General features: G+C 38.8%; 1 protein-coding gene across 3 annotated transcripts; it reads left to right on the plus strand.

Moving 5' to 3' along the window:
* Window positions 1-441: 441 nt before the first annotated feature.
* Window positions 442-12,001, plus strand: LOC116962548 (granulocyte-macrophage colony-stimulating factor receptor subunit alpha-like). 3 transcript variants are annotated; one of them, XM_032996559.1, is made up of 11 exons: window positions 531-546; window positions 1,162-1,246; window positions 3,551-3,691; window positions 5,548-5,677; window positions 5,770-5,945; window positions 6,726-6,865; window positions 8,141-8,179; window positions 9,095-9,233; window positions 9,802-9,889; window positions 10,454-10,535; window positions 11,502-12,001. In XM_032996559.1, the coding sequence occupies exons 3-11, from the start codon at window positions 3,655-3,657 to the stop codon at window positions 11,568-11,570; spliced, it is 900 nt and encodes a 299-aa protein (XP_032852450.1). In that variant the 5' UTR covers window positions 531-546; window positions 1,162-1,246; window positions 3,551-3,654; the 3' UTR covers window positions 11,571-12,001. The 3 variants fall into 3 exon arrangements, with proteins under 3 accessions (XP_032852449.1, XP_032852451.1, XP_032852450.1); XM_032996558.2 differs by lacking the exon at window positions 1,162-1,246 and having other exon boundaries at window positions 442-546; XM_032996560.2 differs by lacking the exons at window positions 1,162-1,246; window positions 3,551-3,691 and having other exon boundaries at window positions 442-546.
* Window positions 12,002-16,852: the final 4,851 nt, after the last annotated feature.

Consider the following 16,852-nt stretch of genomic DNA (forward strand, 5'->3'; position numbering starts at 1 on the left):
TCGGTTTGTCACCCGTCTCGGGGAAATGAGTCTGGCTAGTGCAAAGCTGGGAATAGCTGTTGCAAAGTCCAGAGCACTAGGCTTATTCTGCTGTGCAGGGTGGTGACCCTAAGCAGTAAGCAGAAAACAGTGACGCGGCTTGAAGCAGTGGTACCTGACCTATACCTAGCCAGAAGGTAGACTCATATATTCACTTGGCTGAGGCTGTGCCCTGTACAATCACCTATATGAAAAATGTATGACAAAAATGAGTGAAAATTATGTGAATGAAGTGATAAAGAGGGTGTCCTATTCTGACTTATTTGCCTCCCTGTAGAAAAACAGTGGGTGTAACCACACTTTTCCTCATTACGTTACAGAAGTACAGAGTAAGGGAAATGGGCAAGACGTAGGCAGGATTTTCACACCCTGTTACACAAGCCATTTAGAAGAACTTAATAATGAAGTCACATTGTCAAAGCTCACAAACTGCCACCATTGCAAATTCACGTCTTCCGTTCTTTTTGTGCCCCATTACTGTAGCTGCGACGGGGAAATAAGGAGGAGGTAAGTTTACTTTTGTCTTTGTCTGGGTTTTCTTTTCTTTTACTCCAAATAACGCAGGCAAAGAAATACTGCATTTTTTTTTATGTGTGCTAGTTTTAATGTTGCTCATGTAACTGTGAGGTGTGAATAGACACCACCTGCAAATGCATACTTTTGTCTGCTGAATGTCTTATACAAAAATTTGATGGTATATTTTTATTACAGTCTTAAAATAATTATATAAAAATATTTTTAAATTAGCTGTTTCCAGTACAAGGGGCCTCATCCACATATCAGTATTTTGCTTGTTAAAACCTGCATTACAGCACTGAAAAGTGCCTATGTCACTTTCTCTTGAAAACACAGCCGAACTGAAAATGTTCAGATTTTAGCTCTTCACACCCATAGAGCAAAATTGTTATGCAGAGTGAACCCCTTTTAGGAGTACTACATTTAGACACCAGTAGAATGGAAGTATGTCAGCGTCTTTTCTCTTAATACAATTTTAATACTGAAGTAGATTTCACATATATACAGTTCTCTGAAAATGTCACAGGACTGTAAGTTTAATTTTACCCTGATAGCACACCTCACATGCACATGTAAGCAGTAATTCTATTTCATATATTCCCCCAGACAAAAATAAATTTCCAAGTGCTTCAGACACAAAGCTGGGAAATAAAACTCAGAGGTCTAGTCTTAAGTACTGTACTCATCACAGGTAAGGTATTTCCCTTAACAAAATGTAATGATATAAAAAACCCCATAGGGTTTGGTGGGGGTTTTTTATTATTATTTTATTTTTATTTATTTTTTTTTCAATTACAAACCTTCATTAGTTATAAAAATCATAGTAATATTAAGACATGATGAGCTATATGGTTATATGTTACTTATAAACAGCAGGTTTTTGGGCAGCTTTTCTTCTCATGTAATCAACTCTCTAGTGAATCTGGATAAGAATAGCCACTGCAGCAGGATTTCAACCTTGCTGATAATTCCAAATTCCTAACACGACTATCTCCTCTGGACATGTGTCAGGATTCAGTATGCTTTGAGAGGTAACTGAGAGTGGCTTGTGCTATAACACATTGTCTAACAGTAGCCAATTTTCACAGAAAATTTAAAAATTACAGTGCAGAAAGGAAACCACTTCACATAGAAACACTTTATGTTTCCTTAAAATTTTGATCAATAATCTGCACATGAATTATCTGAGATGTGAAAGAAAGTTTGGACCACCACTGGGGAAAACAGTATTATTCTTCTACCACAATTGTTTTTCTAAAGAGAAGCAGCACATAATACTAACACAGATATAAGAAAGAGAAGGAAAAGGCATTTTCAGAAATAGATTTCAGTTTTCTGTATGAAAAGAACAGTGGCAGCATTTCTGTTCAGTACTTACATGTGATTTCCAGATGATGTAAGAGGGGAAAGGAATGAATCCTCCTGGATTCACCTAACCAAGGTGGAAAGCTTAGGCATCCCTCTGGGCTGGTCACCCTGGAATATCTTCTCAGTGAGTGACAGGAAATAAACACAGTGAAGCCTTCATTCATCTTGTCTGAGACCAAGTTGAACAAACTGTTATTTTGAGTAGCTGTTTCTTTCCAGCCTGTATTAAGGCAATGTAGGATTACTGGTTCCCCTGTGGGCATATCTATAGAGCGCTTGGGTAAGTTTAGGGGAGAAAAACTCCAACCCACAATTTAAGAGCATCTTCAGAGTTAGGTTAAAAAGTTAAAGCAATTTAATTTTTTTTATTAATTTCCAGTAGTAAGTATGTTATTTACACTCCTTCACAAATTAACTGATTCATTGTGTCCAAGAGTCAAGAGCAGGTCATGCATTTTCTATTCAAGAACTACTGAATAAAAATAAAAATTCTCTTGGGCTCAAAACCCAGAGGTGAGATCCTGTCCTTCCTTGTTATCAATTCTGATTACCACAAGTCATTGCAGAGCCAACTTTTCTTTTCTCTGATACTTTTCTGCAACTACTACTCCTACAGTTTCTAGCGCCTGCCCAAGAGATGGAGGTTACCTAAACTGACTCAAGAAAAGTATATAAGCAAGTAAAAAACTAACAAACTAACTAAATAGAAGCACTGTGTATGCTTAAAACAGTGAGTTATTATGCAGTTGGTTGCAATCACAATGATCATCAGTCCCAAGTACCTTACCTCTTTCATAAAAAGATATAAAGAATGTCAAGAAAGATTTCAAATATAAAGACATTAAAATATGGGAAAATAAGTTATTCACATATGAAAAAAAGGATGCTTGTGGGGATATTAGTATACTTGAATATGTATTTTATTTTTGTTATCAAAGATTATAGGAGGCAGTTCAGAAGGAAGAGTGTACTACAGAGAAACTAAATTGTTCTTTGTATCACATCTCACAGAAAATGATCATAAGAGTATGATCTTACCTCTTTTTTAAGGAAATATTGATAAAGAAGTGACAAATATGGGGTTATTAAAAGAGGAGCAGTTAAGCAAGAAGCCACTAGAACAATTTAAATAGTCTTCAAGTATAAACTGGAAAGATAAAAATTTCAGCTTCTTACTGAAAAATTGGGAGATAATGGGAGAACTGTCTTGTGAAGATTTAGCTCCATTCCAGGTGTTGCTAAAAATAGGAGTAAAACTATAACACTTACACTGCGAATGAATACTATAGGCTCAAAAATAAACCTTAAAGGATGGGTAGTCATACTTACCTACTCAATTAGATTTTTCTTTGCCATACCCATAGAAAGGTGAATAAATAAAAGAAAAAAAAAAAAAAAAAAAAAAAGAAAAATAAATCCCCTCAAAACCTGGAAAAAAAGTCATGTTGGCAAAGGGAATAGTGACTCAAAGATGTCTAAGTGTTCTTCCCATCCTGTGCTTGATGTTGGTATGAATATGACACTGTGCAGTTGATCATGTTTGTTTTGTAGGTGGAGTAATGTTCTGGCTGCAGAACTTTAATTAGTTTAAAGAACATCTGAGTATATTTCTATGCATTTCTCTCAGATACAAAAAACTGAGGCCACTGCTGAAGAGGTGAAGGATGTGGTTTCATTTGTCTTTTCCTTGACCACGATGCCATTTTAGGAATTTCTTTCACCCTATTTCCTATGTCACCAGACAACTTACCTGATTGTTCAGCCACAGGTGAGTCAGGTTGTGATCAGATTCAAAATCAGAATAACCCTTTTTTCTTTTGATTTGCATCATTGCCAGAGATTTCACAAAACCCATCCCTCTAAGACTCTTGCACAGCACTTGTGATCATATTTCAGACTATTGCAAGACCTCACAATTTCTTGATGGGAAGAAAACTTCTCTATTTCTTTTGTAAATGAGGAAGTGACGTACACAGATTTGATTGACCCTGGGACATAAACTGAATCTGTGGCAGACCAGAGAACTGAGCAAAGCTCTCCATCACCTCAGTACAGTACCATAATCCTGGATGCTTGGGAGTGGTTTGTTATACATATATAGATAAAATTACACATAAACTGGATATAAGCAACTCTATACTGAGAGCTTAGATACCTTTAGTGACTTGAGAGAGGTCAACGTTTCTTGCAGCAGCAGAAATAGCTTCGACAGCTCTCCTCTGGATCTTTATTGCTAACCCACAGTGTCATCTTAGATGAGCTTGTTCCATTGTTTCTGGTAAAGGATGATAAGCCAGATGAAGAAAGAAGAAACAAAAACTACTGGGGTGGGAGGAGCATTAGCTTTAATGATGACCACTTCCTTCAGAACTATTCATTATGAGACCCTACAAAGGACAGCACTAGGACATCTAGGGAGGCAGGATGGAATCAAGAAGGAACCGCAGAGGATGGGGATGCTTAGGCCAACACTACTGTCAAAAGGAATGCTGCTGAACCAAGCTCTTAAAACAGTTTCAACCTTCCCCTTGGAAAAGGGGAATTTTTCCAGAAATCCAGGAGTACTCCGAGACCTTTGTTGTTTTTTGAACAACTCCTCTTTGTTTCCAAAGTTTTAAGAATCAGATGGTTGCTACTCTTGGGACTCCTTTGCAAAATCCTGTCCCTGACAACATTTCCCCTAGTGCATTTCTGACTCTTAGTTTGGTGAGCATGAAGTAAAAGTTTCCACTGAAGTATTTTGAGGGATGGGGTTTAATTTGTCCAGCTCTATTTGTAACTAAGCTACACATCATCATATTAGGTCAGGTCTCCTAGGTAACAGCCTTTCCCTCTGGAAACCTTGATCTTAACCACCTTTATTATGTGCCTGCACTTGTAGTACACCCAAATGAAAGAATTTTTCTTCTATAGAGTCATCCCCAAAGTCTTCATACAGCACATTAGCTGCCTGGAGCAAGCCATGAAAGACACAACAGTGTGTTTGAGCTCCTTATCTTCTGGAGAAAACATGCCATTTATCATGTTACAGTTGAAGAGAGGAAAGAAGACAGAAGGAAAAGACACTTTTTGAATTCTCCCTTTGCTCATCCTATTGGCAAGGGATGTGGTAGAGAACAAAAAAAAAAAAAAAAAAAAAAAGGATTTAAAAGGTATGAAGGAAATTAATGGGGGAATCAGGCTTTCTCAGACTGCTAAACATGGTAATCTATGAGGTAGCCTTTAACTTTGGAAGCCCACAGGGCACTGCTTGCTGATAGCTGAAAGCATATAGGTGAAGGTTTGCTTGGTGCTTTCTCTCTCCTTATACTTTTCTCCCTAAGCATCTAATGATGTCAAAAGTTTTGGTCCACTCAATAACAGCATTTCTTTTGGAATCAGTGCTGTCAGCTGCATGACATTGTTACAGATGCTAGAGATGTGTCTATGTTAGATAATCCTCATGGCTCAACACAAAGAAAATCACTGCTATCTCAAAGTAAGCATGTAACTGCAAAACCCAAACAATATGCAATTGGATTTACTAATCAGGTCGCTAAATGAGCTTGAAGAGATCTGCGTAATTTGAGCAGTTATACAGTCTTCCCACAGAGCAAACGTAAGCTATTCTCTCTGCGTTTACAGGCATGAATGGGACAGCCATTGAAAATTTTGTCTGTGTCATTTTTAATGTTTCTTTCATGAACTGCACTTGGCATGTGGACAGGACTGCTTCAGGAGATACCCAATATTTCCTGTACTGGAAGACCTCAAGGTAAGTAGGTCTGCTGAAATCCAGGGAATTTTGATTTCTGGTCTGACATGTGACATTGTCAATATTTAACTAGTGCAATATGTCATGTAAAGGAAAGAAGATTACACGGGATGCCAGAATTACATCAGAGATAATTTTGGAATGCACACAGGATGTAGATTCCAAAATGTGACAATAGCAAATAAGAGAGCTTGTTTCCTGGTAAATGGGTCTAGAAGTGGACAAAACATTCAATCATATAAGAAGACGATTTTTCTGTACAAAATTGGTAAGGTTTGTTTTTTGTGGGATTTTTTTTTTTTCAATGTTATTTCCAGTTTTATGTAAAGGGAATGAAGGAAAAAACGTACATTTTTAAAATACTGCTCCTCAGACAATTTTTTTTTTTTTCTTTTTCCCCAGCCTTGATGGCTGAAAAGTCAAAAGTACAAGAATGAACAAAACCAAGTGAATGCAGAGACAATCTGAAATCATAGGTTAGAGAATTGTGAATATTTCAGTCAAATATTTATTCTCTGAAAGAAATGTGTTATCTTTCGGGATTAACTAGCTAAAGAAGCCTGAGCGAGACTACCCAGAAGTTGGTCTTGCATCATTATCTTGTAGTTCTGTTCATCCACACAATACAAAAGAACCAATTACCTTAACACTATGAGCAAAAACGTTTCTTTTTTTTAATGGAAGAATTTTGCTAATCAAAAATTGAAAAAAAAAAAAAAATTGCTTCTGTTTAATATGATCACACTATTAAAACAAACCCCAACCAACTTAAACAAAACAAAAACCCTGCACAGATTGTATGCTGAAATCAGTAAAATCTAACAAATGGTTTGTGTTTTTAAATTTTACCTGCTGTTATGGAAGGCTCCTCTACTGAAGTGTTAAATCAGGGAGTCCTGCTTCAGAATATGGAGTGAATATAATAATTATGGTAAAGTTGCATTACACCTTTTTAGACCATTTGCTTGAACATCTACCTATATTTAAAAAAGCCAGAGCGAAGAGAACTGATTATTAATCAATTGTATTTCTAATCACATTATTGTAGAAAAACTTACTCCTCCATTAAATGTCACTGTGAACTGTACAGAAACTTTTCATAGCTGTGAAATTCGGTGGCAACCACCTCACACAAGTCATGTGAAAAGACGTGCTTGTTTCAAGTATGAAATTGTTATAGAAAACCAGGTAAGAATAATTATGACTCTTAGCAGTATTTTGTGTGCTTGTATTTCCACACACGCTACCATACAACTAATACCCTGTTCTCTTGCCTACTTACCTAACCTCTCCTTGTTGATCTATAGTTCTCCACTTGCACATGAGCACCACTGCCACTCATACTATGGTTTTCCCCTCTGCAACCTCCTATTCCATCAGTCACTTTTATCTTGTCTTTCACAAACTCATTCTGCATTTGTTCCTGCTTCTTGTGGTCATCCTTACTGCTCCATCAGGTTTATAGTATTGCTAAATTAGGTCTGAAGAAGAAACACATGATTTGTTACATAGGCACAGCTGTAAATCAGGATGTGCTGCAAGAGCTCTTAGGCATCTCCACCTGGATCACCGTGCTTTCCATCCTGCTCTCTGTTTATCCAACGTTGCTGTCGTCTCCTATTGCCTCCATTTACTGACACCAGCTGAGGGAATTTAGGAGTTTAGGTTTATCTAAAGTAGCTCTGCAGCATAGACAGTCAAGACGGTTGCACCAAAACTGTCACAATCAGGTGTGGGGGACAGTAATACAGCAGCTGTTCATTGTGGGGTTTTATTAAGTTCTGTGTCCTTTTTTTTTTTTTAAGTTAAAGTGGAAAGAGCCATACACGTCTCTGAATAAAAAGAAATATTCTTACAGGTTATTGGAACAGAATATCCAGGTTTTCCTGGTCTATCGTTGTTATTATGCATTTCAGTAATCGCAACTATTTTGAAGACTTGGATGAATATGAAAAGTAGTATTACATCCATCAGAAACAAAGCTTGAAATATTTGCAGAAATATTTGTGAGTACGTTGTTCCACCATTAAAAACACAATTAAAAAATAAAAAAAAATAGAGACATAACATAGCTAAATTAAATGTTTAAGAATGTAGAACTACACAGACAAAATATTTAATGGAAACAACATTGTCCAAGTTTACTAGCATTTTTTAAATTACTTTGTTTTGTACAAGTAAAACGTAAAATATTAACAGATGGACAACCTGAGCATTTTTTTTTAGTTCTTTGATACTCGGTTCTGCAATCAAATTTAAAGCGTACAGACTTTCAGAGCACCAGTGGTGAGGAGAAACCTTTCAGTGGAAGAACAACTTAACTTCGCTGTCTTCAAAGAAGGCATTTATAATATTAGATGTACTTTTTTATTCCTGAAAATCAAACATTTATAAGGCAAGACCCTTTATTATATGGTAACAAAAAGAACAATAATAAAAATTAAATTTTTCTCTTGTTACTAGGCTGATCCTCAGAAAACCATCAAAACCACATCTAAAATAGTAAGTTTTCATTATCATATTAATCTAACATTTATGCTGGGTTGAAATTTTATCTATATTGGAACATCCTCCAACCAAATTATTTCGGTTGCACGCTACCAGTTTCAGTATAGTCCATATGCTCTTTATTGACAAGTTTTCTAAACTCATTGTTTTAAACTGCTGTTTATAAACATGGTACAAAAAACACCTGCACATGTGGAACTTTATACTACTTCTATGCAAGTCACAAAATCTTCCATTTTACAGTCTTTTGTACTTCCTACCAAATTCACATATATGTAGAAATATGGATTATAATTCCACATTACACTTAGACACCCAAAATGTGGATTATTTTTTATTTATTAATGGCCTCTGGAAGGAGTTGAGATGGAGAAGGCAAGAAAATATCACCTGAAAGATAAGCCACTATGAAGAAGGAAAAAAAAATAAGTTTTCAAGAAGGCTCCATACTCTTCTGAGAAGGATTTCAATATATGTCAAAATTTTCCCTTCTGTATAATCTGGCTGTTAAACTCTACTTCAGTTTTGAAAACATCTATGGTAAGGGAATGCCAGATCTTTAAAAAATGACCTTCTAGTAAAATAAATAATTTACAGACTGAAAATAAACTATTGGTTATTTTTTTCGCAAAGTCCTGTTGTTTAGCAGAGGCTAAGTAGTAGGGAAGCATACTGCAAATTTCATCTTCGTATCACCAATAACAAAATTGTTCAAACAAAGGGGATTAGGATGGAACAAGATAACTTTTTAAAGACTGATTTTCTACTTATTTCACCAGAGTCTCTTCAGGGAAGTATATGTATAATTTTCTTTTGTAATTGTTTGAAGCATTAAATGAACCTGACACATTCTTAGCATCTGTACAACCAATGAATAAAAAGTTCTCAGTCTAGTTGTTTCGTTTTTAGGAAAGAAACATCACAGGAAACTCCTACGTATTTGGGAGCTTCAGCACAGGAAAAAGGTACAGCGTTAAAATCAGAGCAACTGACAATGGCTGTTTAGTGAGCACAAGCTGGGGAGAGTGGAGTACACCCGTAGAGTTTGGTAAGAATGAAAATCACTTCCTTGACCTAGTTTTCCCTCAGTTATTACTTGTCTGCCTCATTTATGACTTCATACCTACAGACGAAAACACCGATATTTACACATTAATTTTCCAGGCTGAAAAGGTGCAAGGAATTGGCATCTTTTGACATGGGGGAGGCCTCCAAGCATTCTCGTGTGACAGTGGGTGCTTCATGCAAGGAGATAGTGAATAAGGCAGACCTTTTTGAGGACAGCTGCCAGGTCTTCTCCTTCTTCCATTTCTACTTCTGGCTTTATAAACTTATCTTTTCCCCCATTACTCTCTGCCACCTTGGATTCTGAAGTACTCTGTAGGTCTCAGTTCCTCACAAAACGCTTGGTAAGGTCTCAAGCTACCATAGACAGTCCACATACTGTCAGCCACCCCGTTCCTTCACATGTTATAGGGCAATGAGGTACTAAACCAAAGAAGCAGACACCTCATAGTGGTGCCTCACACTATCATGCAAAACAGATTGCACAGAGCTGTGCAATCATTCCCGTTCTGTGATACTAATCAACACTTTGATGATTGCTTGTCTTTCAGGGAAAGAGCAACTTACATCTACTTCATCATACATGTTATTTCTGGTATCAGTGCTGGCAACAAATCTTGTACTTTTTCTCTTCACAGTGTAAGCCTTATATCTTGTTCAAAATTTTTATGCTGTAGTTGAAACAACACCTCTTTCCCCAACAGAAAATTTCTGGCCTCCTTTTAAAGGAGAGGAGGGAAGGGAAAATTGACATTAAACTATAGTAGGAATCATGACCTGCCGGATGTTCCTCAGGTGGGCTCTGTATTTCTGATTCCCACCTTCTTATCCACCTGATCAATACAATACACTTTCCAATACTGGGACAAGGCCTTACATCAATGCCGCTTTCCTGCCATCAGGCCTTGCAATTTAGATGGGTGATACATGAAATTGTTTACTTGTTTTGAGGATATTTCCCTTTCAGATACTTAAAAAGCCAATTTCTTGTGATTCTTTAATAAGTCATAAATAAATTGCTATCATCCAATTTCTGAACAATTAAATGATACCATTGTATTCAGCCTATGTAATTTATAGTTACTATTTCAATGCTTTTGTCTTAGAGGAATAAAATAATACCTCAGAGGCATTATTATATAGTACATGTTCATATGTTTGTATACTACATCTTTTCTTCACCTACTCTTTTTGTCACTGTAGAAGCATTTATTTGAAAAAAACATCTGCTACAGTACCACAGCCAAGGGACACATTTTATGAGCTCTCTTCAATGGATTTCAAGGTATGTTTTCTTTCCGTTTGTCTGAAATTTATTTTAAATAAAGATCCATTGCAGTCTCAAAAGTATGACCTAAGTGTCAGAAAGGTGCACAGGAGCAAGGGTAAATTTTCTTTCTTTTTCTTGTTCCTGGGGTATCTAAAGAGAAGGTCCATATGCAAATAGTTTGTCCATGTTTCCTTTTCCATTCTGAAACAATTGTCATCCATCTAACAGGAACATTGGAGAAAATACACAATTTCACCCTGCTCTCCCTTTAAGCCATATGCTATCACTAGAATAGTGCTGAGCCTGAACTTTTCAGCACAATAATGATACAGAATCAGACTGTTGGCCAGCAATCAGGAGAGAAGGGAGAATCTACTGCTGGCCAAAAATAGTTGTGCCATAGCAGAAGTTGAGACTCATGTTAGTATTTGGCAACGATAATGAAGGATGAAAAGTTTCTAAGGTATGGAAAGGAAGAAAGTATAGCAGAGAGCTGAGAGGTTCTAGCTTATGCAGAGAGCTGGAGAAACTCAGGAGAAGAAGGAACAGACAGACAGACATTGCAGGAACTGCCCATCTGGAAAGCATGTTGCAGTTTGCTGCAATTTGCAATTTGCAGAGTCTTTAAGTTGGCTACAGCCAGGTCTGGAAGCAAGAATGTGTCTGCAAGGACACACTGGATCACTGGTGAGCCTTTATAAATCCTTTTACCTTTTATTCCTTCATCATGTTAACTTTTCCATGTTTAAAAAGATGAGTATTCTGGCTTTTGAATTGAAAAAACTTTTGTGCCTCTTTGGGGACCTCATCATGGAGGGAAGATCTAGACACGTCTAGTTCAGTCCTCTCATTGAGAGTTACACTACAGCTTCTACATAATAAATAACAACTCTCTGAATGACAGGAGGTTCATAGATTGTAAACTCATGGTTAATCTCACGCGTGAAACACTAATGAAATGTTTTATTCTTCCTTTAATAGACAGAATACAAGAATCCATTAATAAAGCATGACACTGAAGAAATAATAACTGTTGAAGAAGTGATGTAATAACATGCAAGTGAAATGAGCAACTTGAACTTTTTCAAACATATATATCTTGTTGACAGCAATTTACAGGTTCTTCATATTCTCTCCTTCTTGTGAGAAGAGCAAATGGTGTTGCCTGTAGTAACAATTCCCCAAGAGCCTATCTTTAAAAGTCTCTTTGTATTTGATTGCATTTTCCATAATAGAGTTGTTTGGACTGTTTTTGTTTATTCTTATGATGAATATTCTTGCAATGTTTCAGCAAAAATATTTCAGTAGTGATTTGTAAGTTATTATACTGCTTTTCAATACCATTCAAAAGAATAAAGTAAGAAAAACCAAACTTAAAGGGATTATTCAGGATATCTAGCGGTACGGTACCTTGGAAAAGGTACAGCCATACTGAGACTGTGATCATGAATATACATTTGTCATCTGTATGAACACCCACAGGAAACCATCAAAGATTAAACATCTTAAGAATTATCATTTGTTCATACAAAATGAGTACTGTTAAAGAGTTCAAGAGACAATTTTCTCATAAATCTATTTGTTGCCTTCAAACTACGTTGCTATATCATTCACCACAGCATGCCTTAGATGTTTCTCACAGCATTTTACAAACCCAAAAATTTCCTCCCACTTTTCACCACTTCATATCTGTGGTAGATGAAAAAATAACTTAAAATGTGATTGCTAACAAGTAGCAGATAATTATGTGTATGCATGTGGGGTGGGAAATGTTGGAAATTGAACTTCTGAACTCTGCAGCAGAAGCCTGTCACTTGCCAGCTGCAAATGTCGCTGGCCAGTTGTGGGGTTTTATAACACCTGGACAAAACAGAAGCAACACATCCTGAATCCTCCAATTAGTGAGGAGATATGAGAGAAAACCATCAATTTGGAGTCTAACTACACATTGTGCTTCTGTGGATAGATTTTTTGGATTGGGAAAACCAGGGGTTAGAGGCCATTTATAGCCATGAAGTCCCCAGCGCCGTGCCTGTGTCCCATCTCTTATCCAGCCCCATGCCTCTATACCTCTACATCCTATCCTGTGTCTCCACTTCTAAAAGCCTCTACCATCATCCAGTCCTACACTGCATCAGTGCATTAGAGCTGTAAAACCTTGCTGGTACCACACAAAGACAGAAAAAAGTTGGTTTTAATCCTGTTCCTACAGTGACTCTACTCCCTGTAGAGTGAAAATTGAAAAAACAGCCCTAATGTCTCTGCCCAGATTTCTCTTGTCTCTCTCTTCTTCTTTCTCTTTCTCTTCTTCTTTTAATTCATTTTCCAGCTCCTGGATCATAACAAGGCCACTCGACACTAGTTTTCTGGCCTCTAAAAGATCACTGACTTTGGTGGCACCATCAATAGCACCATCTTTGCTTGGAGATTTTTTTCTTTTTTTTAATTCATCTTCATTTATGAAAGCCTCAGATGAGGTCTAGCCCTAAATATAGGCAAGCAAAGAAATCCCCTGGACAGGATACTTCCTTTGTCTGTGGTAACACCGCTGTCCCTGTGGGCTGTTTGGATTGTTGTGCTGCAGTATATTTCATCTTAAAACCAAAAAATACCAAAACCCCAAAACCTCAAAACCCAGACTTCCTCACTGTGTTACAAAGGTGCATAATCTGAGACAGCACCAAAGAGCACACTGCTCCTCTGATGCCTGCTCTACAGGCTGGGGAGATCTTCAGAGTGGGAGCATGGGGCTTTGCCTGGGGTGCACAAGTATCCATACAGTTGACAGTTCAACTGGAGAAAGAGAACCCAGCACTGGACACATGTGTTTGTCCTTTTCCACCCATTGCAAGATGCATAACTGGGATGACTCAAAGGCTGGTAGTTGACAGCACTTCCCCGGACCAGATTTAGGCACAGAAAAAAAACACACAGTTGCCCAGGGTGGTCAACATCCCACTGCATCAACACTAAGCAGTGTGATGGAAGGGTGTCTAAGATACAGACGCTGCCCAGCAATCCAGCCACAGACGTCAGTGGGTACAGCCTTGAGGTCCAACTGCTTCTGCCAAGACATCTCCATAAGAATGTGAAGCTACAGCTCCCTCACAGAAACAGCTGCCCATAAACACTGTCCCTAACGTGTTGCAGGATCAGTAAATGCAACTTCGGCACAACTGATCCTAGCCTTTCTCCTCCCCAGCCCAATGGCTCACCTCAGCTCCCTCCCTTCTCCGCACCATCAGTGTGAGGTGCCAGTGGGTGAGCAGAGCTCCTGGTTTGGATGTCTGCTCATGGAGTGGGTGGGAGACTGCTTAACCCTCTCGTAACTGACCTATTGGAGGATGGAGACCAAGGGAAGTGGAAGGCTGGGGGAAAGCAGAGAGAAAGGCAGATGCACAGAAGCAAGGTTTTTCTTCATTCCTTGAACCCCATTTGTTTCTCCGTGACATTTCCTACAGCTCTAATTTTATTACCCTGGTCACTTCCCCTCCTCCCTTCTCCATGAAATGCAGTCTGTTACCACCACAAAATTAAGTGCTTTCTTCCAAAGATAAGGTTAAAATGAAGTGTGAGTTTTTACATTCTTTGTGATCAGAAGTCCTTTATAACCCCTTTACAGCTCAGTAAGTGTTCAAAAAATACCTACATGGATAAGTATGGAATTTCTTTAATCTGGAAATACAATGAAATTTCTGACGATGGACTACTTTTTCCTCTGAATGACTATCATGGGCCCAGACCTGAAGTCTAAACTGTCAGTTGCTTTGTCTGTTGACACCTTCAATGTGATAGAGATAGTCATAGTGATTCTTATCTAAAAGAACTTTTTATGTAACTAAACCTGCATTTTGGTAGAATATCCACCTATTCTTATTTGCTCCTCATTCCCACTATTTGCTTCATAACTACACCTCAAAAAAACTTTGTCACATTTTTATTGTGTCTTATATGAAGAAAGTGAACTCACATTAATTGGTCCTTATAGAGCCACCATAGCATTAGACCTTTCCTCTGAAACCGCAAAAGACCAGGCCAGGGTCTGTTGATTCTCTCATGATTACCGTTTCTGGGGATGATTGCAGTTTTTTTTAAGTTCTGGATGCTCAAGGTGAGTTGTTCATCTTCTCAACCAGTACCATGTTACTGACAGACATGATCAAATGCATGAACACAGTTATAGGTTGTCACTTGACACATTGTTTTGCAGTTCATGCCTTGCTCTATGCTTCTAGTACTGCATGTGAGCTGGTTCAATTTTTATTTGTGTAGAAAATAATTTTGCAGTCAAGAAGTTGCTAATATGACAGATAGATTTGTTATACAACACCTGTTCCCTTTACACCGTATGAGTTGCGGAGAAAAAAGTAGGTTAGATATCTGCTTTGGGGTGTTGGCTGTTCTCAGGGACAACTCAGTATTATTCCTGTTTACAAGTAACATAAGTGAATGAACCTGGAAAATGATGGTCCACTTATAGCTCATCAATCATAAATCTCACACTCTATCAGGAATCTAGGAAGCAGAAATGCTCATGGGTCTAGGAAATTCTGGGTCTCTAGAAAGTAAGCCCTCTGTCCCCAAAGACAGTCAGCACTGCACTGTCTTTGGGTTTGGTTTTTTTTTTTTTCTTTTGGAAATAACTTTATCTTAGTTATGTACGAATTGCTGATATGGTTATATCACTTCATCTGTCAGTGAAGAAGCAGTAGGATAAGAATGATCTTGGGATTTTGATAAAGGTGAATCCTGGAGCATCCTATAAGGGTGTTGGGCAGCAGGAGACTTTTTCCAAATATAGTATACAAGAAATGGGAATGGTAGAGAAGCATGTGGACAGTTCTCTCTCCTACAGATTTTTAACTCCAGCAGAATAGAACTGCCTGTTTTTAAGAGGAAAATGTTGACATATCTTGCTGTTTGAAAAATATCCTATTTTCTAATGACGCTTCATTTTCAACATGTGAAGAAATTAAATAGCTTTACATGGATTCTAAATCTACATATTAAGTAAATTACATTGTCTTTTGTGGAGAAAAGCCTTTTAGGGTATAAGGGAGATTTTGATGTTTTATACTGTTTTTTAATGATCCTTTCATTTAGAAAATGCACGGCTTTGGCCTGAGAAAGGGACAAATGCTCAGCATCATTCATTCCTGGAGTGGCTTTTGTAGTTGGATGCTAACTACTTGCAAGTTTTTGTCCTTTTTTGCAGTGGTGTGTGGTTTGTTTTTTTTGACACTGTGAGGTATGGACTGAGAACAAATCCAGATCGCAACTTTTTATAGTGACATACCTTATTTGAAGACTTCATATCCAAGATTTGAAATCTTCTTTTTCCACAGGCTTAAGGAACCTTTACAATTTGCATTTTCATCTCCCTGAGTGCCCTCATAGACCGTCCCTGCCCAGCCCCCCGGGGCTCCCCCCACCCTGCCCACGGCCCGGCACCCCATGTCAGCCCCCGGGGCTCCCCCCACCCTGCCCATGGCCTGGCACCCCATGTCAGCCCCCGGGGCTCCCCCCACCCTGCTCATGTGTCGTGGTTTAGGCCTGATTGGCAGCCAACCACAATGCAGCACCTCTCTCTCCCTTCCCCTCCGGCAATGAGAAGGGACAGAGAGCCAGGCTTGGGCTCCGAGATAGGACTGGGATGGGGAAAAATCCCCCTTTTATGATCACGAGCAAAAGGCAGACTCATTAGGGGAAGGAAAAAAGAACATACATTTATTACAGACACTAACAACACATAAAAGAGTAGGACAGTGAGAAGCATTGCCACCTCTTGAGAACACCTTCCCCCCACCCCTCCCTTCTTCCCGGGCTCAGTTCTGCTCCCGATATCTCTACCTCCTCCCCCAGGGGCACAGGGGCAGGGAATGGGGGGTGCAGTCAGTGCTGCCACTTCCTTCATCTTCGGTGAGGGGAGTGTCCGAAACTTGTTCCTCCTGCTCCATCGTGGTCCCCCTCTCACAGCAGACAGTCCTCCACAAACTTTCTATGACATGAATTCCTCCCATGGGCCGCAGCGTTCCCCACACTGCTCCGTCATGGGTCACCAACTTCCTCCGACTGGATTCTCTCCCACGGCTGCAGCCCTTCCCGAGCTGCTCCAGCGTGGGACACCCCCGCATGCTGCAATCCTCCCAGCACTGAATTACAGCAGCGGGGCTGCCTTTTCCCACAAGACCCCGGCCTTCTTCGGGTACATAACCTTGATCAACTGAGCAGAAGCCACAGGCCATAAATCAGTGTCTGCTCCACCATCGATCTACATGGATGGCGGGGGGGGGGGGGAGGGCGCCCTGCTGTCTCCCCACAGGATACAGGGG

The sequence above is a fragment of the Tyto alba genome, unplaced genomic scaffold (genome assembly GCF_018691265.1).
Source record: "Tyto alba isolate M040663 unplaced genomic scaffold, T.alba_DEE_v4.0 Super-Scaffold_14, whole genome shotgun sequence".
Lineage (NCBI taxonomy): Eukaryota > Metazoa > Chordata > Aves > Strigiformes > Tytonidae > Tyto > Tyto alba.

Bases quoted from the DNA above. Each gene is read 5' to 3' on its own strand.
- LOC116962548 (XM_032996558.2), top strand. From the start codon at position 3,655: ATGTCACCAGACAACTTACCTGATTGTTCAGCCACAG. The intron at 5,946-6,725 runs GTAAGGTTTGTT...ACATTATTGTAG, and splicing joins GATTTTTCTGTACAAAATTG to AAAAACTTACTCCTCCATTA. The intron at 9,234-9,801 runs GTAAGAATGAAA...CTTGTCTTTCAG, and splicing joins GAGTACACCCGTAGAGTTTG to GGAAAGAGCAACTTACATCT.